Below are 24877 nucleotides of genomic sequence, written 5' to 3' on the forward strand. Positions count from 1 at the left end.
TAAATGCCAAATTATCTTTCCATCTGGAGACACTAGATTAATCCAAACACCGTCAATTGGAGTGTTGTTTTACGGTTGTAAATGCATTATTATCTTGCCATCTCGAGGCATTACTAGTGTGCTCCAAACACCTTCAATTAGAGTGGTGTATTGGAGTTGTAAAGCTCAATTATCTCACTATATAGAGACACAACTAGTGTGCTCCAAACACCTTCAATTGGAGTGTGGTATTCGGGTTGTAAATGCCCTATTATCTTATTATATGGAGTCACTACTAGAGTGCTCCAAACAGCTTCAATTGGAGTGTGGTAATAGGGTTGTAAATGCCCTATTATCTTGTCATATGGAGACACTACTAGAGTGCTCCAAACACCTTGAATGAAGTGTTGTATTCGGGTTGTAAATGCCCTATTATCTTGCCATCTGTAAACACAACTAGAGTGCTCTAAATACCTTCAATTGGAGTGTTGTTGTAGGGTTGTAAATGCTTTATTATCTTGCTATATAGAGTCACAACTAGAGTGCTCCAACCACCTTCAATTGGAGTGTTGTATTAGGGTTGCAAATGCCCAATTATCTTTCTATATAGAGTCACTACTAGAGTGCTCCAAACACCTTTAATTGGAGTGCGGTAATAGGGTTGTAAATGCCCTATTAACTTGTCATCTGGAGACACTACTAGAGTGCTCCAAACACCTTGAATGGAGTGTTGTATTCAGGTTGTAAATGCTCTATTATCTTGCCATATGTAGACACAACTAGAGTGCTCTAAATACCTTTAATTGGAGTGTTGTATTAGGGTTGTAAATGCTCTATTATCTTGTTATATAGAGTCACAACTAGAGTGCTCCAACCACCTACAATTTGAGTGTTGTATTAGGGTTGCAAATGCCCAATTATCTTGCTATATAGAGTCACTACTAGAGTGTTCCAAACACCTTTGGTTGGAGTGTTGTATTAGGATAGTAAATGCCCTATTATCTTGCTATTTGGAGTCACTACTAGAGTGCTCAAAATACCTTAAATTGGAATGTTGTATTACTGTTGCAAGTGCCCATTTATCTTGCTATATATAGTAAGTACGAGAGTGCTCTAAACACTTTCAATTGCAGTGTTGTATTATGGTTGCAAAATGCCAAATTAACTTGCCATCTGGAGACACTACTTGAGTAATCCAAACACCTTCAATTGAAGTGTTTTTTTAGGGTTGTAAATGACGTATTATCTTTCCATCTCGAGGCATTACTACTGAGTGCTCCAAACACCTTCAATTGGAGTGTGATATTAGGGTTGTAAATGCCCTATTAACTTGCCATCCGGAAACACTACTCAAGTGCTCCAAACACATTCAATTGGGTTGTCGTATTAAGGTTGTAAAGGCCCTATTATCTTGTGATATTGAGACATTACTAGAATGCTCCAAATACCTTCTATTGGAGTGTGGTATTCGGGTTGTAAATGCCCTACTATCATATTATATAGAGTCACTATTAGAGTGCTCCAAACACCTACAATTGGAGTGTTGTATTAGAGTAGGAAATACACTATTATCTTGTCATCTGGAGACACTAATGGTGTGCTCCGAACATCTTCAATTGTAGTGTTGTATTGGGGTTGCAAATATCCAATTATATTGCTATATAGAGTCACAACTAGGGTGCTCGAAACACCTTCAATTCGAGTGTTGTCTTAGAGTTGTAAATGTCATATTATATTGTCATCTGAAGACACTACGAAAGTGCTCCAAACACCTTCAATTGGAGTGTTGTATTAGGGTTGCAAATCCCCTATTATCTTGCCATATGACACTAGTATAGTGCTCCAAACACCTTCCATTGGAGTGTTGTATTAGACTTGTAAATGCTCTATTATCTAGCCATCTGGAGACACTACTAGTGTGCTCCGAACACCTTCAATTGGAGTGTTGTATTAGGGCTGTAAATGCCCAATTATCTTGCCATGTAGAGACACTACTAGAGTGCTTGAATCACCTTTAATTGGAGTTTCGTATTAGGGTTGTAAATGCCCTATTATCTTGCTATATAGAGTTACTACTAGAGTGCCTCAAACACCTTCAATTGAAGTGTTGTATTAGGGTAGTAAATGCCCTATTATCTTGCTATTTAGATTCGCAATACTGGAGTGCTTCAAACACCTTCAATTAGAGTGTCTTCCTAGGGTAGTACCAGCCCTATTATCTTGTCAAATGAACACATTTCTAGAGTTTCCAAACACCTTCTATTGGAGTGTTATATTAGGGTTGTCAATGGCCAATTATATTGCCATCTGGAGACACTACTTGAGTGCTCCAAACACCTTCAATTGGAGTGTTGTTTTAGGGTTTTAAATTTTCTATTATCCTGTCATCTAGAGATAATACTAGAGTGCTCGAAACACCTTCAATTGGAGTGTCGTATTCGGGTTGTAAATGTCACCTTATCTTGGTATATAACGCAACTACGAGACTGGTCAAAACACCTTCAATTGGAGTGTTGTAATAGGGCTGTAAATGCCTTATTATCTTGCTATATAGAGATACTACTAGAGTGCTCCAAACACCATCAATTCGAGTGTTTTATTAGGGTTGTAAATGCCCTACTATATTGTTATATAGAGTCACTACTAGAGTGCACCAAATATCTTCAATACAAGTGTTATATTACGGTTGTAAATGCTCTATTATCTTGCTATATAAAGTCACAACTAAAGTGCTCCAACCACCTTCAATTGAAGTGTTGTATTAGGGTTGCAAATGCCCAATTATCTTGCTATATAGAGTCACTACTAGAGTGCTCCAACCACCTTCAATTGGAGTGTTGTCTTAGAGTTGTAAATGTCATATTATCTTGCCATCTGGAGACACTACTAGAGTGTTCCAAACACCTTCAATTGGAGTGTCGTATTAGGGTTGTAAATGTCCTATTATCTTTTTAAATGGAGACATTACTAGAGTGCTCCAAACACATTAAATTAGAGTGTTGTATTAGGGTTCTAAATGCCCTATTATCTTGCTATATAGAGTCACTACAAGAGTGCTCCAAACACCTTCAATTGGAGAGTTGTATTACGATTGTAAATGCCCTAATATATTGCCATATGTACACACCACTAGAGTGCTCCAAACACCTAAATTCAAGTGTAATATTAGGGTTGCAAATGCCTTATTATCTTGTTATCTGGAGACACTAATTGTAGTGCCCAATTATCTTGTGATATTGAGACATTACTAGAGTGCTCCAAACCCGTTTAGTTGTAGTGTTGTATTAGTGTCGTGAATGACCTATTATCTTGCCATCTGGAGACACATTTTTGAGTGCTGCAAACACCTACAATTGGAGTGTTTTATTAGGGTTGTAAATACCCTGTTATCTTGTTATATAGAGTCACTACTAGAGTGCTTCAAAACACCTACAATTTGAGTATTGTAATTGCATTGTACATGCCCTATTATATTGTCATCTGGAGACACTACGAAAGTGCTCCAAACACCTTCAACTGGAGTGTTGTATTAGGGTTGCAAATCCCCTATTATCTTGTCATCTAGAGATTCTACTAGAGTGGTCCAAACACCTTCAATTGGAGTGTGGTATTTGTGTTGTAAATAACCCATTATCTTGTTATGGAGTCACTACTCGAGTGCTCCAAACATCTTCAATTGGAGTGTTGTAATTTGGGTTGTAAATGCTCTAATATCTTGTCATTTGGAGACACTACCTGTTACGTTACGAAATTTTTACAATTAAATTCAAATGAATTAAAAGCAAGAATCAAGTTAATTGTGCTAACAAAATGAAAGTTAAAACCTTAATTTAGGTTCCTCTAATTAAGTAAGTTAAGTGTGAATCGAAACCGCGTCGAAATTTCGAGAATTTGAGACTTTACAGGCTCACTGCGTCCGCACTGGTAGGTGACTGCGGGTGACTGACCCGCACTGACTTCTGTTTTCCTTAAATTGCCTATGAAATTTCTGTGAGTGCGGGTGAGGCCACCCGCACTGCGGGTGGGTGCGGCCGCACTCATGATTTTCTGTGTTGAACTGAAATTGGCTAAGTACTGAGTGCGGGTGAGGCCACCCGCACTGCGGGTGAGGCCACCCGCACTGCGGGTCAGTGCGTCCGCACTGGGCTCGGACTTTTTCTGAAATTCTGTCAAAAATCTACTAAGTTCTCACTGCGGGTGAAGTGACCCGCACTGCGGGTGAAGCCAGCCGCACTGCGGGTGATTTCTGTGTTAAAATTCATACTGAAAACTGACTAAGTGCTGAGTGCGGGTGAAGTGACCCGCACTGCGGGTGGAGGACCCGCACCGACACCGATTTTTGCACTGGAAAGTGCTGGAAGGACCTACAAACTGCCGAGTGCGTCCGCACTCAGATCCAGTGCGGGTGAGTGATCCGCACTGGGTGATTCCAAGGGCTTATTTGCATAATTCATGCTCTCTCTCTCTCTCCCACTTCATTCCTTTACCATTTTAAGTGAAATTTCTGCCAAGAGAGAAGAAAAAGAGCGAGAGAGTTTCCCGTTCCTCTCAAACCCCTGATTGTTGCGAGAAATCGAAACCAGAACCGAGTAAACGCCCGTGGATCTCTCCTAACTCTCCTATTTGGTATTTCTTTCTCTTTTTATTTCTCTCGAAAAACTCAGATTTCTCGATTTCTCATATTTTCGTTTTAAACTCGAGATTTGTGTTCGAATTGCTCGAGGACTAGTTCCTCTACACTCATTGCTTGTTTATTTGTCAATCTTTTTCCCGATTTCTTCCGATTTGTGAAATCTGATTTCTAGGGTTTCGTGCCAAAATTGAAAGTTGGCATAATCGTGATTTGATTTGTTTAACCCGACCAATTAGACTTGTAATCGGTAGGGTTGCCTCCTGATCGTGAATTTTTAGAACGTTTAACGGTTAATTTGAGGTTTTGACCAAATTAGGGTTTAACCAATCGGTAAATTGAATTGATCCGAGAACCAAAGTAGTGAAACGGTGATTGATTATTACCAAAGTGAAATGGTATATGGCTAGAGGGCCTAGATGCATTTGTGCACCGTTATATGAGATTTTTAATAAGAAAGAAGGAACCGAAAAGAATTGATTTGGGACTGTACATACCCTAAGTAAACGTATAGACCACTGAACCCGAATTAAACCAAGTATACGTATAATATAGGTGTAGGCTCGGTCGAGCAAAACTTAACGAGGCAATTCGAGACGCCCGATCCGTAGCTAAGCGGTACGCTCGTCTTACTAAGGTGCGGGATTCTTGGACTTGTTTGATACTTTATTTTCAGGAATTAAACTGTTTATTCGTTTGTCATGTTGAATGATTAATTGTTGCATATTTTGGAATTCATACTGCATATTGATTCTTGCACAAATGAGAATGATTGAATTGTTTTAGTTAAGGTTGATTGGCATGTTGGTATGGTTATTATTTGTTTAGTTCTATTAATTGTGCTTGTTGTGAATGAATCTGCCAGGCCGACCTGTTTAGGTGGCTGGTTAAGGTAACGGTGACCTATCCGTTGACCGGTGTTTATGAATTTGCCAGGCCGACCTGTTTAGGTGGCTGGATAGGGTGACGCTGCTGACTTATGCGTTTGACCTGTTAGAATTTGCCAGACCGACCTGTTTAGGTGGCTGGATAGGGTGACGCTGCTGACTTATGCGTTTGACCTGTTATGGATTTGCCAGACCGACCTGTTAAGGTGGCTGGATAAGGTGACGGTGACCTATCCGTTGACCATGTGTAATGAATTGTGCGAGGCTGACCTGTATGTGTGGTTTTGATATATTTGCTTGAGATTTAGCAAAGTGGACCTGTATATGTAACTTTGATTCCGTGTGATTGCATTTGTCAAGTTGACCTGTATTGGTGACTTGTAACTGGATCTTAGAAAATGGTTAAGCCAAACAGCAATTGCAGATGGGTGTCTGATAAAGGGTCCAGCTTGGTTGGCCATCTGTAGGCGCTTGTAACCCTACAGATGTGGGTTTGATAACGGTTCAGCTCGAAAGAACATCTGTAATTGCTACCAGCCCTAACGAACTGAGTTAGGAATCGAGTTAAGCCAAAATATATGTTGTGTTTTGAAATCCATATTGAAAACTCCGTAAACTGTGTTTCAGGTTGATTAACTGTTGTCGAGTAGTGGCATTATGTTATTTATGTTTTCGTATATATCGGTTTGCATTGTTATTGTTTGGGTTTCATTGTTGAATATAGAGTTTGATTTCAAGTCCAATAATTCGTATGTGGCAAATTCGCACTGGGAATTTATTCTCACCCCCACCCTCCCGATTAATTTACAGGTACTGGTGCGACTGATCCTGGAGAGGCACGCGAGTAGTAGGCCATAGTAGCTTACCATCTCATGACCTTAGTACATTTTGTTGTATAGTAGTAGGGTAGGCCTCGTGGTTGGTATCCGGATGAGATACTTTTTGTTGTATGAAATTCTGACCAGACTGTGTACTCTGATTTGTGTATATATAAACTTGGTTTATATTATTATGATTTGAATTGTTAAGTATAAATTGAATAGCCTTGTAAGCATACACGGCGTTGTATGCTTACGGCGGGAGACTGCCGCGTCCCGTGACCGCGGGGTGTGACAGTTCTCTTCGGTGGTATCAGAGCTCAAGGTTTAGACCCTAACCAGACTGATAGGATACGTGAGTGGGGTACGTTATACTTGGGGTCGTTACGACTAACGACTGGTTTGTTATATGAGATAAGTGTATGCAAACTTAATAAATTGTTTCTTCTTATTTAAGTTATGGAAGGACGTCGCAGTAGGGGACGACCTAGAATCAGGAATCGTGATCCCATTCAGGATCCACTGAACGAGACGATCGGTCATGCGAGCGAGGCCGGATCTGCAGGGCCTGAGGTCCAAAGAGTTGATCTTGGACCTGGAGGTGCGCAGAACCGGGACCGAGATCTAGACGATAGGCTGATTGCAGCATATGAGAGAGGCCGCCAAGCAGAAAGACGTGAGGTGGCACCGGAGGCTCCCAGAGGTGCTCCTGAAGAGTTTAGGAGGCTATATGACTCCTTCATGCGCCTTCATCCGCCTCGTTTCGACGGCACCGGCGAGTATGCCGCTGCGGAAGAGTGGCTCGCAAGTATGAGTGCCAAGTTGGTTCTGTGTCGAGCACCAGAACAAGACATGGTGGAGCTGGCAGAGCAGCAGCTGGAGAGTGGTGCGAGGTTTTGGTGGGATGGGGCCCGACGTAGTTATGTCGGGGAGGAGGCCAAGATTCCGTGGGAGTGGTTCGAATTGCAGTTCACTCGACGGTTTCTGAGTAACTTGCAGCGAAAGGCGTTGCGGAGGAAATTTCTGGATCTGAAACAAGGTGGGCGAGCGGTGGCGGATTACAACAATGAGTTTCTCGCTCTATCCAGGTATGCGACTGATGTGCAGATCGATGTGGTGAGATACCATAGGCAGTACCTGGATGGACTGGATGGGGAGATATCTATGATTGTTGATACCCCTATGGCTACGGAGCTGCAGGCCATAATGGAACATGCTGAGCAAGTAGAGTTGCACAGCAAGAGGAAAAGGTTGCAGATTGCGGAGAGAAATGTAAAACAAAGGGAGGATCAGAACCGGCAGTTTAGGCCAAGGGGAGGACCGCCGACAGCTATACCACCCCCGAGACAGTTCATGGCACCTAGACCCCCTCCGAGGCAGATAGCGACACCAGTATTCCGGCCGGGTTTTGTTTCAGTGTGGTGCCATTCGTGCAACCAGGCACACTCTGAGATCGACTGCAGACGCCGCAACCAAGCGTGTTACACCTGCGGCAGCATGGAGCATTGGGCAAGAGAGTGCCCGAATGCGGCACTAAGGTTCCAGAGAGACAGCGGTGGCACAGGGCCCATGGGACGTGGATCTGGTAGACCACCATTCCGTGGTCGAGGCACTTCCCAAACCGGCGGAGGCAGGATTGGAGGTCGAGTGGCTGCCCACGCACTCGGTATAGCAGAGGTTGCACATGACGCAACGAGGACTCTGGAGGGAGGTGAAGGCTCACAACCGTCTGATTCTCGAGCTGATGTGATGACAGGTATACTTTCTATCTCGGATGAGAGTGCCTATTGTTTGATAGATACCGGGTGTAGCCATTCCATTGTATCGAAGGCTTGGGTAGAAAAGTGTAACTGGTCAACTGAAACCAATAACCAAGTCCTGAGTGTCCAAACCCCTTTCGGTTCGACTGACCGAAAAATAACCATATGCCGAAACCGAAAAGTCAGAGTTGATGGGAGGGATCTCGAGATAGACCTGTTGGTTATGGAGATCACGGGGTACGACGTTCTATTGGGGATGGATTGGTTAACGAGGCATGCCGCAACGATCGACTGTCCGCACCGGAGAATTTGTTTTGTAACCGCAAAAGGTAGTATGTCGTGCATGATGAACTGTAGAAAAGTTGGAGGGGTACTACCATGCATTTCGGCTGTGGAAGTTAAGCATCTGATCGATTCAGGATGCACTGCATATTTGGCAGCAATAGTGTACACTAATACGGAAGTTCCTGAGATGAATACGATTCCAGTGGTGTCGGAGTTCGTGGATGTGTTTCCGGAGGAAATTGTCGGATTACCACCAGAACGAGAAGTGGAGTTTGGTATAGAAGTGGTACCGGGTACGACACCAATTTCAAAGAGTCCATATCGTATGGCTCCTGCAGAATTGAAGGAACTCAAGGCCCAATTAGAAGAGATGCTGGAAAGCGGGTTTATTAGACCGAGCACATCTCCATGGGGTGCTCCGGTGTTGTTTGTGAAGAAGAAAGATGGTACCTTGCGGTTATGCATTGACTACCGTGAATTGAACAAGGTGACCGTCAAGAATAGATACCCGTTACCCCGAATCGATGACTTGTTTGATCAGCTGCAAGGATCTTCGATCTACTCTAAGATAGATTTGAGAACAGGGTACCACCAGCTAAGAATACGTCCGACCGATGTGGAAAAGACAGCCTTCCGAACGCGCTATGGGCATTACGAATATCTGGTGATGCCGTTCGGGCTAACGAACGCTCCGGCTGCATTCATGGATATGATGCAGCGAGTGTTTCATGACCTGTTGGATTCGACTGTGGTGGTGTTCATCGATGACATCCTGGTGTATTCAAGGTCACGTGAAGAGCATGAGGTACATCTGCGGATGGTGTTGCAGAGATTGAGAGATCATCAATTATTCGCAAAGTTTTCGAAGTGTGAGTTCTGGTTTGAGAAAGTGGCATTCCTTGGTCACGTGATATCAGGTGAAGGGTTGACAGTAGATGCAGAAAAGATTCGGGCAGTGACGGATTGGAAGAGACCAGAAACAGTTACGGAGATTCGCAGTTTTCTGGGGCTAGCCGGATATTATAGAAGGTTCGTACTTGGATTTTCGCAGTTGGCTGCGCCCCTTACGAAGTTGTTACACAAAGGTGTGAAGTTCGAGTGGGGTGCCACTCAAGATCAAAGCTTTGAGGCGTTGAAGAATCGGTTAGTATCTGCACCGGTTCTTGCCATGCCTATTACTGACGAGGAGTATACGGTCTACACTGATGCATCCGGATCTGGTTTGGGATGTGTGTTGATGCAGAAGGACCATGTTATAGCGTATGCCTCTCGGCAGTTGCGATCGCACGAACAGAATTACCCGACCCATGATTTGGAGCTGGCTGCAGTAATCTTCGCCTTAAAGATTTGGCGACATTACCTGTATGGAGTGAGGTGTCATATTTTCACGGATCACCAAAGCTTGAAGTATATTTTCACTCAACGGGAGTTGAATTTGAGGCAGAGGAGATGGTTGGAGCTGATGAAGGACTATGATCTGGATATTCAGTATCATGCAGGAAAGGCAAATGTAGTAGCTGATGCGCTGAGCAGGAAGAGTCAGATCAATCTGGCATCGATTATCACCAGCGAGACACATCTTCTCGAGGAAATGAGAAGAATGAATCTGCACGTAGGTGCATCCCGTGAGTTTGCATTGGAAACCTCATCTCGATTGATTGGAGATAGTAATAGTGCAGGTACAGCTACAGTTGCCTCGATTATCTTGGCCGCGGTCGAGGTTCGACCAGAGTTACACGAGCGGATTCGAGAAGCACAACAAGAGGACCCAAAGTGCCAGCAGTTTCGACAACATTTCGAGTCAAATGCAGACTCGCCATTCCAACTCCACAAAGATGGTATTCTGTGGTTTCATGACCGCATATGCGTTCTGAATGACTCAGAACTGAAGAATCTGATTCTGTCAGAGGCACACGACTCGGGGTATACCATTCACCCTGGTGAAGTCAAGATGTATCAGGATCTGAAGCGACACTTCTGGTGGCCAAAGATGAAAAGGAACGTGCAAGGCTATGTTGAGAAATGTCAGATCTGTCAGCAAGTCAAAGCGGATAGACGAAAGAGGGCGGGACTGCTAAGACCTCTGGAGATACCCATGCGGAAATTTGAGTCGATCACTATGGACTTCGTGACAGGATTTCCGAGGACCGTTGGACGATATGATGCCATATGGGTGATTGTGGATCGGCTGACGAAGATTGCACACTTCATTCCACTCCGGATCGAGACATCCGGAAAAGAGCTAGCCGATCTGTTCTTGCAATACCAGTTTAAATACCACGGATGTTCGAGACACATTGTCTCCGACCGAGACCCTCGATTTACATCTCACTTTTGGGAAAGCTTTCAAGAAGCCATGGGCACGAAATTAAGATTCAGTACAGCCCATCATCCGCAAACCGATGGTCAATCTGAGCGGACAATACAAACATTGGAAGACATGCTTCGATCCTGTGCTTTAAGTTTCCGAGAATCTTGGATCAACCATTTGTACTTGGTAGAGTTTGCGTACAACAATAGCTACCATTCGAGTATCGGAATGTCACCACAAGAAGCACTTACAGGTCAACAGTGTCGCACACCGTTGTGGTGGGGACCCGCAGGTACATATTCACCTACCGGCCCTCAGATGTTAGAAGAGATTGCCGAAAAGACGAAAGTCGTTTTGAGTCGGCTTAAGTCGGCCCAAGAGCGACAAAAGAAATATGCAGATGTGCACAGAAGACTGTTGGAGTTTCAAGAAGGGGATCACGTGTGGCTTCGAGTTTCACCCGTCAGGGGTGTACACAGATTTGGCGTATCCGGCAAGTTGAGTCCTAGATACATTGGACCGTTTCAGATTTTGAGGCGAATGGGACCGGTGGCATATGAGCTTGCATTGCCACCAGCATTGGACCGGGTTCATCCGGTGTTTCATGTGTCACAATTGCGCCGATACATACGAGATCCATCTCATTGCATCAATCACTCCGACTTGCATGTCCAAGATGACTTGTCCTATCAAGAGAAGCCAATGCAGATATTGGACCGTAAAGAACAGCAACTTCGGAGCAAGACGATTAAGCTTGTCCTGGTCAAATGGGGACGCCATTCGACTAAGGAAGCGACGTGGGAACATGAGGAAAGCATACGTCAGAAGTATCCGGAACTATTCAACGACTCAGGTACGCAATTTAGTTCAGAGGACTGAACTTTATTCTAAGGGGGGGAGAAATGTTACGTTACGAAATTTTTACAATTAAATTCAAATGAATTAAAAGCAAGAATCAAGTTAATTGTGCTAACAAAATGAAAGTTAAAACCTTAATTTAGGTTCCTCTAATTAAGTAAGTTAAGTGTGAATCGAAACCGCGTCGAAATTTCGAGAATTTGAGACTTTACAGGCTCACTGCGTCCGCACTGGTAGGTGACTGCGGGTGACTGACCCGCACTGACTTCTGTTTTCCTTAAATTGCCTTTGAAATTTCTGTGAGTGCGGGTGAGGCCACCCGCACTGCGGGTGGGTGCGGCCGCACTCATGATTTTCTGTGTTGAACTGAAATTGGCTAAGTACTGAGTGCGGGTGAGGCCACCCGCACTGCGGGTGAGGCCACCCGCACTGCGGGTCAGTGCGTCCGCACTGGGCTCGGACTTTTTCTGAAATTCTGTCAAAAATCTACTAAGTTCTCACTGCGGGTGAAGTGACCCGCACTGCGGGTGAAGCCAGCCGCACTGCGGGTGATTTCTGTGTTAAAATTCATACTGAAAACTGACTAAGTGCTGAGTGCGGGTGAAGTGACCCGCACTGCGGGTGGAGGACCCGCACCGACACCGATTTTTGCACTGGAAAGTGCTGGAAGGACCTACAAACTGCCGAGTGCGTCCGCACTCAGATCCAGTGCGGGTGAGTGATCCGCACTGGGTGATTCCAAGGGCTTATTTGCATAATTCCTGCTCTCTCTCTCTCTCCCACTTCATTCCTTTACCATTTTAAGTGAAATTTCTGCCAAGAGAGAAGAAAAAGAGCGAGAGAGTTTCCCGTTCCTCTCAAACCCCTGATTGTTGCGAGAAATCGAAACCAGAACCGAGTAAACGCCCGTGGATCTCTCCTAACTCTCCTATTTGGTATTTCTTTCTCTTTTTATTTCTCTCGAAAAACTCAGATTTCTCGATTTCTCATATTTTCGTTTTAAACTCGAGATTTGTGTTCGAATTGCTCGAGGACTAGTTCCTCTACACTCATTGCTTGTTTATTTGTCAATCTTTTTCCCGATTTCTTCCGATTTGTGAAATCTGATTTCTAGGGTTTCGTGCCAAAATTGAAAGTTGGCATAATCGTGATTTGATTTGTTTAACCCGACCAATTAGACTTGTAATCGGTAGGGTTGCCTCCTGATCGTGAATTTTTAGAACGTTTAACGGTTAATTTGAGGTTTTGACCAAATTAGGGTTTAACCAATCGGTAAATTGAATTGATCCGAGAACCAAAGTAGTGAAACGGTGATTGATTATTACCAAAGTGAAATGGTATATGGCTAGAGGGCCTAGATGCATTTGTGCACCGTTATATGAGATTTTTAATAAGAAAGAAGGAACCGAAAAGAATTGATTTGGGACTGTACATACCCTAAGTAAACGTATAGACCACTGAACCCGAATTAAACCAAGTATACGTATAATATAGGTGTAGGCTCGGTCGAGCAAAACTTAACGAGGCAATTCGAGACGCCCGATCCGTAGCTAAGCGGTACGCTCGTCTTACTAAGGTGCGGGATTCTTGGACTTGTTTGATACTTTATTTTCAGGAATTAAACTGTTTATTCGTTTGTCATGTTGAATGATTAATTGTTGCATATTTTGGAATTCATACTGCATATTGATTCTTGCACAAATGAGAATGATTGAATTGTTTTAGTTAAGGTTGATTGGCATGTTGGTATGGTTATTATTTGTTTAGTTCTATTAATTGTGCTTGTTGTGAATGAATCTGCCAGGCCGACCTGTTTAGGTGGCTGGTTAAGGTAACGGTGACCTATCCGTTGACCGGTGTTTATGAATTTGCCAGGCCGACCTGTTTAGGTGGCTGGATAGGGTGACGCTGCTGACTTATGCGTTTGACCTGTTAGAATTTGCCAGACCGACCTGTTTAGGTGGCTGGATAGGGTGACGCTGCTGACTTATGCGTTTGACCTGTTATGGATTTGCCAGACCGACCTGTTAAGGTGGCTGGATAAGGTGACGGTGACCTATCCGTTGACCATGTGTAATGAATTGTGCGAGGCTGACCTGTATGTGTGGTTTTGATATATTTGCTTGAGATTTAGCAAAGTGGACCTGTATATGTAACTTTGATTCCGTGTGATTGCATTTGTCAAGTTGACCTGTATTGGTGACTTGTAACTGGATCTTAGAAAATGGTTAAGCCAAACAGCAATTGCAGATGGGTGTCTGATAAAGGGTCCAGCTTGGTTGGCCATCTGTAGGCGCTTGTAACCCTACAGATGTGGGTTTGATAACGGTTCAGCTCGAAAGAACATCTGTAATTGCTACCAGCCCTAACGAACTGAGTTAGGAATCGAGTTAAGCCAAAATATATGTTGTGTTTTGAAATCCATATTGAAAACTCCGTAAACTGTGTTTCAGGTTGATTAACTGTTGTCGAGTAGTGGCATTATGTTATTTATGTTTTCGTATATATCGGTTTGCATTGTTATTGTTTGGGTTTCATTGTTGAATATAGAGTTTGATTTCAAGTCCAATAATTCGTATGTGGCAAATTCGCACTGGGAATTTATTCTCACCCCCACCCTCCCGGTTAATTTACAGGTACTGGTGCGACTGATCCTGGAGAGGCACGCGAGTAGTAGGCCATAGTAGCTTACCATCTCATGACCTTAGTACATTTTGTTGTATAGTAGTATGGTAGGCCTCGTGGTTGGTATCCGGATGAGATACTTTTTGTTGTATGAAATTCTGACCAGACTGTGTACTCTGATTTGTGTATATATAAACTTGGTTTATATTATTATGATTTGAATTGTTAAGTATAAATTGAATAGCCTTGTAAGCATACACGGCGTTGTATGCTTACGGCGGGAGACTGCCGCGTCCCGTGACCGCGGGGTGTGACACTACTAGAGTGCCCCAAACACCTTCAATTGGAGTGTTGTTTTAGGGTTTTAAATGATATATTATCCTATCATCTGGAGACATTACTAGAGTGCTCGAAACACTTTCAATTGGAGTGTGGTATTCGGGTTTTAAATGCCTTATTATCTTGTTATTTAAAGTCACTACTAGAGTACTCGAAACACCTTCAATTGGGGTGTTATAACAGGGCTGTAAATGCCCTATTATCATGTCATCTAGAGATTCAAATGGTGTGTTGTATTAGGGTGGTAAATACCTATTATCTTGTTATATAGAGTCACTACGAGAGTGCTCTAAACACCTTCAATTGTAGTGTTGTATTAGGGTTGAAAATGCCCAATTATCATGCCATCTAGAGACACTATTTTGAGTGATCCAAACACCTTCCATCGGAGTGTTCTTTTAGGGTTGTAAATGCCTTATTATGTTGCCATCTCGAGGCATTACTTGTGTGCTCCAAACACCTTCATTTAGAATGGTGTAATGGAGTTGTAAATGCTAAATTATCTCGTCTTGTAGAAACACTACTAAAGTACTCCAAACACCTTCCATTAGAGTGTGGTATTCAGCTTGTAAATGTCCTATAATAATGTTATATATAGTCATTACTACAGTGCTCCAAACACCTTCAATTGGAGTGCAGTAATAGGGTTGTAAATGTCGTATATCTTGTCATCTGGAGACACTACTTGAGTGCCCCAAACACCTTCAAGTGGAGTGTTGTATTAGGGTTGTAAATGCCCAATTATCTTGCAATGAAGTAACACATCTAGAGTGCTCCAAACACCTTAAATTGCAATGTGGTATTCGGGTTGTAAATGCCCTATTATCATGTTATATAGAGTCACTACTCGAGTGCTCCAAACATCTTCAATTGGAGTGTCGTATTAGGGTTGTAAATATCCTATTATCTTGCCATCTAGCGACACTACTAGAGTGCTCCAAACACCTTTAATTGGAGTGTCGTATTTGGGTTGTAAATGCCCATTTATCTTGTGATATTGAGACATTACTAGAGTGCTCCAAATACCATCCGTTAGAGTGTTGTATTATGGACATAAATGCCATATTATCTTGTCATCTGGAGACACTACTCGAGTGCCCCAAACACCTTCAATTGGAGTGTTGTATTAGGGTTGTAAATATCCAATTATCTTGCCATGTAGAGACACTACTAGAGTGCTCCAAATACCTTCAATTGGTGTGTTGTATTAGGGTTGTAAATGCCCTATTATCTTGCTATATATAGTCCATACAAGAGTGCTCTAAACACCTTCAATTGGAGTGTTGTATTAGGGTTGTAAATGCCAAATTATCTTGCCATCTGGAGACACTACTTGAGTAATCAAAACACCTTCAATTGGATTGTTGTTTTAGGGTTGTAAGTGCCTTATTATCTTGCCATCTCGAGGCATTACTAGTGTGCTCGAAACACCTTCAATTAGAGTGGTGTATTGGAGTTGTAAATGCTCAATTATCGCGCCATGTAGTCAAACACCTTTAATTGGAGTGTGGTATTCGAATTGTAAATGTCCTATTCTCTTGTTATATGGAGTCACTACTAGAGTGCTCCAAACAGCTTCAATTGGAGTGCGGTAATAGGGTTGTAAATGCCTTATTATCTTGTCATCTGGAGACACTACTAGAGTGCTCCAAACACCTTGAATGGAGTGTCGTATTCGGGTTGTAAATGCCCTATTATCTTGCCATCTGTAGACACAACTAGAGTGCTCCAAATACCTTCAATTGGAGTGTTGTATTAGAGTTGTAAATGCTCTATTATCTTACTATATAGGGTCACTACTAGAGTGCTCCAAACACCTTCAATTGGTGTGCAGTGTTAGGGTTGTAAATGCCCAATTATCTTGAATTGTAGAGACTCTACTAGAGTGGTCCAAACACCTTCAATTGGAGTGTGGTATTCGGGTTGTAAATGTCCTATAATCTTTTTATATAAAGTCATTACTAGAGTGCTCCAAATACCTTCAATTGGAGTGTTGTATTAGGGTTGTAAATGCTCTATTGTCTTGCTATATAGAGTCAAAACTAGAGTGCTCCAACCACCTTCAATTGGAGTGTTGTATTAGGGTTGCAAATGCCCAATTATCTTGCTATATAGAGCCACTACTAGATTGCTCCAAACACCGTCACTACTAGTGTGGTTTTAGGGTAGTAAATGCCCTATTAACTTGTCATCCGGAAACACTACTCGAGTGCTTAAAACACATTCAATTGGGTTATCATAGTAGGGTTGTAAATGCCCTATTATCTTGTGATATTGAGACATTACTAGAGTGCTCCAAATACCTTCAATTGGAGTGTGGTATTCGGGTTGTAAATGCCATATTATCATATTATATAGAGTCACTATTAGAGTGCTGCAAACACCTTCAATTGGAGTGTCGTATTAGAGTTGGAAATAACCTATTATCTTGTCATCTGGAGACACTACTCGAGTGCTCCAAACATCTTCAATTTGAGTATTGTAATTGCGTTGTAAATTCCCTATTATATTGTCATCTGGAGACACTACGAAAGTGCTCCAAACACCTTCAACTGGAGTGTTGTATTAGGGTTGCAAATCCCCTATTATCTTGTCATCTGGAGACTCTACTAGAGTGGTCCAAACAACTTCAATTGGAGTGTGGTATTTAGGTTGTAAATACCCTATTATCTTGTTATATGGAGTCACTACTCGAGTGCCCCAACCATCTTCAAATGGAGTGTTGTAATTGGGTTGGAAATGCTCTATTATCTTGTCTTCTGGAGACACTACTTGAGTGCCCCAAACACCTTTTATTAGAGTGTTGTTTTAGGGTTTTAAATGCTCTATTATCCTGCCAACTGGAGACATTACTAGAGTGCTCGAAACACTTTCAAATGGAGTGTGGTATTCAGGTTGTTAAGACACTGTTGGATCAACAATTTTGTAAAATACTTAATAAATAGTAAAAAATTCAGAAAAATGTCAAATTTGGTCTCCAAGCACATATTAATATGGAGAACAAGATGAACAGTTCGGATCAACTGTTTGGATTTTGAAAAGTCGAATTTTGACCATTTGTATTTCGGCCCAAATACATCGAATGCACATTAGTCACTCTCTCTCTCTCTATATATATATAGAGAGAGAGAGAGAGAGAGAGAGATGGGCTATGGTGCATTGCAATGCATGGGCACCCTTGTGCATTGGACTATAAATCACTGATTAAAAGTCCAAATGACCGATCCAAACCGTTCATCTTGTTCTTCATATTAATATGTGCTTGGAGACCAAATTTTACATTTTTTGGAATTTTTTTACTATTTATTAAGCCACTTTGAAAATTGTTGATACAGTGGTCCAGAATTTTTTACTGTTGTTTACTGTTCACCCATATTTTCAGATTTTCAAAGTGGCTCAATAAATAGTAAAAAAATTCCAAAAAATGTAAAATTTGGTCTCCAAGCACATATTAATATGGAGAACAAGATGAACGGTTTGGATCGGTCATTTGGACTTTGAATCGGTGATTTTTGGTCCAATGCACAAGGGTGCCCATGCATTGCAATGCACCATAGCCCATCTCTCTCTCTCTCTCTCTCTCTATATATATATATATATATATATATATATATATATATATATATATATATATAAAAATTATTCAAAACATGTGTAGGAACTGTTATTACAGGAGTTGCCGGAAAGACACCCCAAATTTGAAAACTTGATAGTAATGCAAAATTGAATCATAGAGAGTTGTCCAAAGTTAACAAAACTTACAGTAGTACAACATTGGTTTTATGTAAGTTTTATTTCCAAATACATAGTTTCTCTTGATTTTTAATTTGTTCTTTAAAATAAAGATAATTAATCTAGCTAGTTTATAATTGATCAACTATTTATTGCAGTTTTGTTATGATGATTATGAAGAATGGCAAAAAATATAGTTCCAGTCCCGCTATTTGAAGCATCTGACAGAAGAAATCTCAAGATGGGTGAGGTTAAGTTTTGGAGGTTTGATACCTTGGTAAAACGAGTAATTCAGTATCTCATGTTTGGTAAAGGGGAATTGAAAAATTTTAGAAACTTTGCTACAATGATCACTTGTTTTGATATTGTAGAGTGACTTTTTCAATACTGGATGTTTCTGGTTATGACAATCGGGAATGAGTGTTTTTAAATGTGATGTTTGAGCAATGTGGTGAAATTTGTTGTCTAGGGATTTTGGAGTTATACTAGTTCTATATATTGTAAATTTGTTGTAATATATATTGGGATCAATTTTGAATGTAAATTTGGTAATATATATTAGTACCACTAGGTACATTCATTTGATCTGTTTTAATTTAACTTTCTTATATAGTTATGTTACTCTTAGTTATGAACTTAATTTAACTTCGTCCTTGGATCTGTTTTAAATATTCATGAGTATTTTCTAGTAATTAATTAAGCTAGCTAGTGATATATATGTTATTCTTGGTTATGAATTTTCTTTTTAAAATAAATATAACATAAAAATTTCAAGAGCCAGTTAATCCTTAATTAATTAATTAGATATTATTGAGTTGGGATTATGCAGTGTTTTAAAATGCTGCCGCATGGGCCACATATGCGTATGCGGTCGGCAGCCGTGCTCAGAATGCCCATGCGGTTTTCCATGCAGTTTTGACCATGCGGCCGCATATGCGGTCCGAATATGCGGTCATGCGGAATTTTCCATGCGGCCATGCGGATTAAAAATGCGGCCATGCAGTTTTCCATGCGGATTCAATGGTCTGAATTTGATATTTTTTGTACCCATCTTAATAAATAGTAAAAAAATTCAGAAAAATATAAAATTTGGTCTCCAAGCACATATTAATATGGAGAATAAGATGAACGGTTCGGATCGACTGTTTGAATTTTGAAAATAAAAATATGTTCATTTTACAAATAGGTCCTTATGTCCATAGAAGCCTTTGCCATATATATATATATATATATATATATATATATATATATATATATATAGAGGTTGGCTAAGATCAAAGTGGTAGTTCCTAAGCTTTGGTGCTACCAATTCGTTTTTCAATTTTCAAGGTTCAAAACGTCGATCCGAACCGTTCAAGTTGTTCTCCATATTAAATTGTACTTGGAGACCAAATTTTACATTTTTCTGAATTTTTTTACTATTTATTAAGCCCCTTTGAAAATCGCTGATCCAACGGTGGCTTAACAAAACAGTAAAATCAGAAGCCACCGTTGGATCAGCTGTTTTCAAAGTAGCTTAATAAATAGTAAAAAAATTCAGAAAAATATAAAATTTGGTCTCCAAACACAATTTAATATGAAGAACAACTTGAACGGTTCGGATCGACATTTTGAATTTTAAAAATTAAAAAACGAATTGGTAGCACCAAAGCTCAGGAACTACCACTTTGATCTTAGCCAACCTCTATATATATATATATATATATATATATATATATATATATATATATATATATATACGTTAATTTTTATTTTAAAATTGATCCGCATATATAAATCTGCATGAAAATCCGCATATGCGATATGCAGTGGCCTTCCGCATGCATGAACAAAACCGCATTTTAAAACACTGGGATTATGTATGTTATTAAATAATTATCTCATTATAATTATTAAATGAGCGATAGTAATTAAATGTGTTTTTTTGTAGTAGTAACACCATTAGTTAAATTGATGTACCTGCATGGCCTACGTTCCAATTACCACTGCTGCCACTCAAAAATATAACCATTGGTTCGCTAAGAATATCAGTCAATATTGATCAATCCACCACCAACGGATCATGTACACAACAGATAGTAAAAGTCACCCCCCCTTAATGCCATTATCTGTTTAGCCAAACAGATGTTGAAGAGTCACTCAATACTAACTGTTCTTAAAATTTAACCAATGACAAAGGAGGGGGGCCATCAACGCCATCAGTTGGTTAGATCGAACAGTCGATAAAAAGTTCAAAGTATTTACAGCGTTGCCCCTAATTACATACACCATCTGTGCGAAAGCGCATCCGATGATAATAGGGGGATAGTAAATGTTTTTTGTTGTTGTTGTAGTGCTTTCAAGTTAGATTTATTACTAAGAGGTTTTGCAGTGCAGGGATATTGCCTTGACATTTTTCATTTTTAGCACTGAATTGAACATTAAGAAAAATATCAAAACGAATGTTTGTTATAAAATTGAACATTTCTCATTTCTTATTTTTATATAAAAATATTAAGATCTCTGAAAAAAACTGACTCAAGCACTAGGTGGCTAATACATTTTTGAATTTTTTTTCAATCCATAGGCCATATTTTGTTGGAGGGTATTAATCAATGTTCTAAATAGCGCGCTATAGTGTTTTTGGACCCTAAACGCTAAGCTATAGTAATAGCGGTCCACTATAGCGCATAGGGTGTAGCGCAAATAGTGCCCGCTATGCAACATTTAGATTTTAACCGTAATTTTTTTTTGCAATTGACGTACTAAGCTTTATATTAAAGTATTAAATATTTAATGAGAGATCCATCAAACAAAATCAAAATAAGGAAGCTACAATGCGCTATGCAACATGAGCTTTTTTTTTCAATTTATATGGGTTTTAAATAAAGGCTTAGATTGAATATATTATCATATTTCTTGAAGTAACAAAATGATACTTACTATACAGTAGTTTGAATATTTTGAATATATTAAGATAGTTAATTGTGACATGATGTCTAGGTTAAATTTAAATAGAAAAAAGATAGATTATGTCATGATGCTGGATATATTTTGAATAGAAAAAGATTGATAGTTTATGATATTAGTATTATTATTGATATTTTGAGTCGCAATTTGGACTTTGTATTGGTTCAATATGAATATTATATTTTTTTTAATAAATTTGATATTATTTATTGTTCTATGAGACTTAGATAATGTTGATATTTAGTACAAATATATGATATAATTTTTATAAAAATAAAAAATACTATGTAGCATAGCTTTTGCTATAACTTTTTTTGTAGGCTTCCCGCTATAATGCGATAAACGCTATTTAGAACCTTGGTATTAATAAAAATCACGGGACTTAATGAGAGGGGATCCCTCTTCACGATTCCCACGATTCCCAAATACAATTAGATGAACGCCTGAATAAACTCTTGCGAGAGGTTACCAACACCTGAATAAACTCTTGAACAGAACAATATGCAAAAATAAATTAAATATTTAGTTTTTATTTTTGTAGCAACAAATTTTATAGATTTGAGTTGTAATAAATAAGAGCTAAACACGTGTAGGTTTTATTTCGGCTCAATCTATATCCTCTCCATCAGTTCCGAATATGTAAACAACAGCTCCCGAAATTTTTATTAATACCCACAATTTTTATAAAATTACAAAATCTACCCAACTTTTCAAAGGAATTCGAAATCTGCCCCTTTCGATGACTAAATACCGGACAAAGCCCCTCTTTCCAGTTATTTAGTCACCGGATCCAGACATTGAGACCAGTGACTAAATAACCGGTTTCAATAAATTCATCTGGTTATTTAGTAACCGATTTTTTTTTTACAAAACAGAAAAAAAAAAAATTATTTTTGTATTGAAATATTAGAAATGTTGAATATATTTATTTGAAAATAGATGAAATATAATCTAATTTGATTTATTAGAAATACTGCAACAAATAACCCGGATCAACATTTTCAGATCGAATTTTTCACGGCTAGGGGTGGCAACGAGCTGTTAAAGAGCGAGCTAGGTCACACTCGTACTCGCTTGTTGGTGTATCAAGCTGAGCGAGCGAGTTTGAATTTTAGATTCCGAGCTAAAATTATTGCTCAAGATCGACTCGTGACTTGTCCGAGCGAGCCAAGCTAGCTCGTTACTAGCTTGGCAGATTTATAAATTTATATATTTTCTTTCCTACTATATCTTAAATTTTCATAACACATCTTATCAATTATGGCTAAAACAAAATAATATTTATATAACTAATTAACGAGGAATACTCTTAATTCAATTATAATTAAGCAAATCAACTACTATAAATTAACTTTACAGCTAAATTCATACATACAAATATATCAAAATCCTAAATTCATACAAACATATTCACATAAATAAATTCATGCATACCAAATCAAACAAATTCATACAAATTAACTTAATTGCTTATAATTAATTCACACATATTCCATACAAAATTACCAATCAACTTAAACACGGTCCAAAGTGCAATTGCCATAACATTGGCTATAACATCCATAAACCATAATATCCCCAATCTGAAGTAAACGGATCCGATTAAACTATTAAACTATGTATATTAAATAGCTCGTTAACGACTAAGCTGGCTCGTGCCGAGCCAGGCCAAACTCAAACTCATTAATTCTGGCTCGAGTATGTAATGAGCGAGCTAATTTTAACTTGATCCACTAACGAACGAGCTGTTACCGATCGAATAACGGGCAAATATCAAGCGACCCACGAGCTTTTTTTCCAGTCCTACTCACAGCTATAAGAAACATTAATATATTTCATTATGTGTTATTGAAAAAAAATAAATGCTTTGAATATGAGTTATTGATCGCGATTCAAAAGTCATTTCTAGGTAATACATAAAATGTTGTGATCCTTCTAGTACATTTAATTTTTTAAAAGTTGTATCTATTTTGAGAATTCTTTTTGAATAACAATCATTAAATAACTTAAGATTTTTATTTTTTTTTAAATAGATACAACTTTTTAGAAATTAATGTACTAGAAGGATGACAATATTTTTTGTATTTACCTAGAAGTGACTTTTGAACCGGGATCAATAACTCAGAATTCAATCATTTTTATTTTTTTTCCAATAACACATAAAGAAATATATTAATTTTTCTTACAGCCGCAAAAAATCCGGGCTGAAAAATATTGATCCGGGTTATTTGTCACAATCTTTCTAATAAATCAAATTATATTGTATTACATCTATTTTCAAAAAAATATATTCAACATTTCTAATATTTCAATACAAAAAAAAAATTTAGTCACCGGTCTCAATTTCTAGATCCGGTGACTAAATAACCGGAAAGAGGGGCTTAGTCCGGTTTTTTAGTCACCGAAAGGGACAAATTTTGAATTTCCGCGAAAACGTGAATAGATTGCGTAATTTTATAAAAAAATTGTGTATTAATAAAAATTTCGGCAACATCTCCTACTAAAGTACTAACTATAAACTTTCTAAATTAATATAATTGTTTGAAGCATCAGTCAACAAAATATTTATTTTTATATTAAACATGTAAATATTCTGATTTGTCAATGATTATGACTAAAAGATAAATTTTCAAATTTAATATCCGTTCTCTAATTAAATATAATGTCTTCTTTTTATTCTATACATCTTTTTGATATTTTTCTACATACAAAAATCTCAATTATTTAAGTATCTCAATTATTTAAGTGCTTATTCGCCACAATCCTATTTAGTATGTGTTCTTTTGATCTTGATTGCTTTCCATTTTTAAATGTCATTTAAATTTTTTTTATTGATTGATCATGGCTTTATTTCTTTCTCATTTTTATATCATATAAAAATGTTATTTATTATTTAATAGTTTCATATAAACATGATTTTATTCTCTATTTTAATAATATATACAAATGTATATAAATTATAAGATGAGGACATAACCCTTATAACAATAACCTAAGGGCTTCTACTCATAATAAAAAATAATAGCCCTTATGACAATAAAATGTGTTTGAAAACAGTAAATTATACAACTTTTTTTATGACTTTTTTTTCTTCTTGTTTTTCCGTTAACCTACATAACAAAAAAAGCTAGTATGTACTAGTAAAAAGAAAGCTCATAGGTATGTCATTAAATAAATGCGTTTTACATTTGTATGAGAATATGTTGGTCGAATTTTATTGTTGAATAATTATTTTTTTCATTGGTTTTTTTCTTTTATGATAATATGTTATTTTGTATGAGAATTATTTTTTGCTCTCTTATACTATGTTTCCATTGCAACGTAAGAGCATCATACTAGTAAAGTAAGTAAAGTAATTAAGTGGCTATCCACTATTAGTTTTGTTTTCATAAGTGCGAAAATTATCAATTATTAAAATTATATTTTGGGCTTCACGTTAGAAATAAAATATATGTATTGGAAACAATATCTTAAATTAAGTTAAGCGCATTTTAAAAGAATGAAAGACATAAATAATCACAGAATTATAAACAATTATTAGAAAAATATTAAAATAATTTTCGATTGAATTTGACAACAATTAATAGTTATTAGTTTTTTTTTGAAAAAGAGTTATTAGTTATTAGTTAATCCAATGAATGTAATACTTGATGGTTTGACTACTTGTCTTGAGGGCCTTGAAACTCGTCACTTCTATAAAATAT

The 24877-nt window shown here is 38.7% G+C and overlaps 1 protein-coding gene across 1 annotated transcript in view; it reads left to right on the plus strand.

The window, feature by feature from the left end:
• LOC144558547 (uncharacterized) overlaps nucleotides 1–24877 on the plus strand; it is a 42799-nt gene that overhangs the window by 12548 nt on the left and 5374 nt on the right. Inside the window, exons 2-4 of the mRNA XM_078307391.1 lie at nucleotides 6831–8070; nucleotides 8494–9897; nucleotides 10243–10383. Coding sequence (XP_078163517.1) covers nucleotides 6831–8070; nucleotides 8494–9897; nucleotides 10243–10383 — 2785 coding nt within the window. The remainder of the gene's footprint in view (nucleotides 1–6830; nucleotides 8071–8493; nucleotides 9898–10242; nucleotides 10384–24877) is intronic.

This window comes from Carex rostrata, chromosome 8, assembly GCF_964058835.1.
Source record: "Carex rostrata chromosome 8, lpCarRost1.2, whole genome shotgun sequence".
NCBI classification, from domain to species: Eukaryota; Viridiplantae; Streptophyta; class Magnoliopsida; order Poales; family Cyperaceae; genus Carex; species Carex rostrata.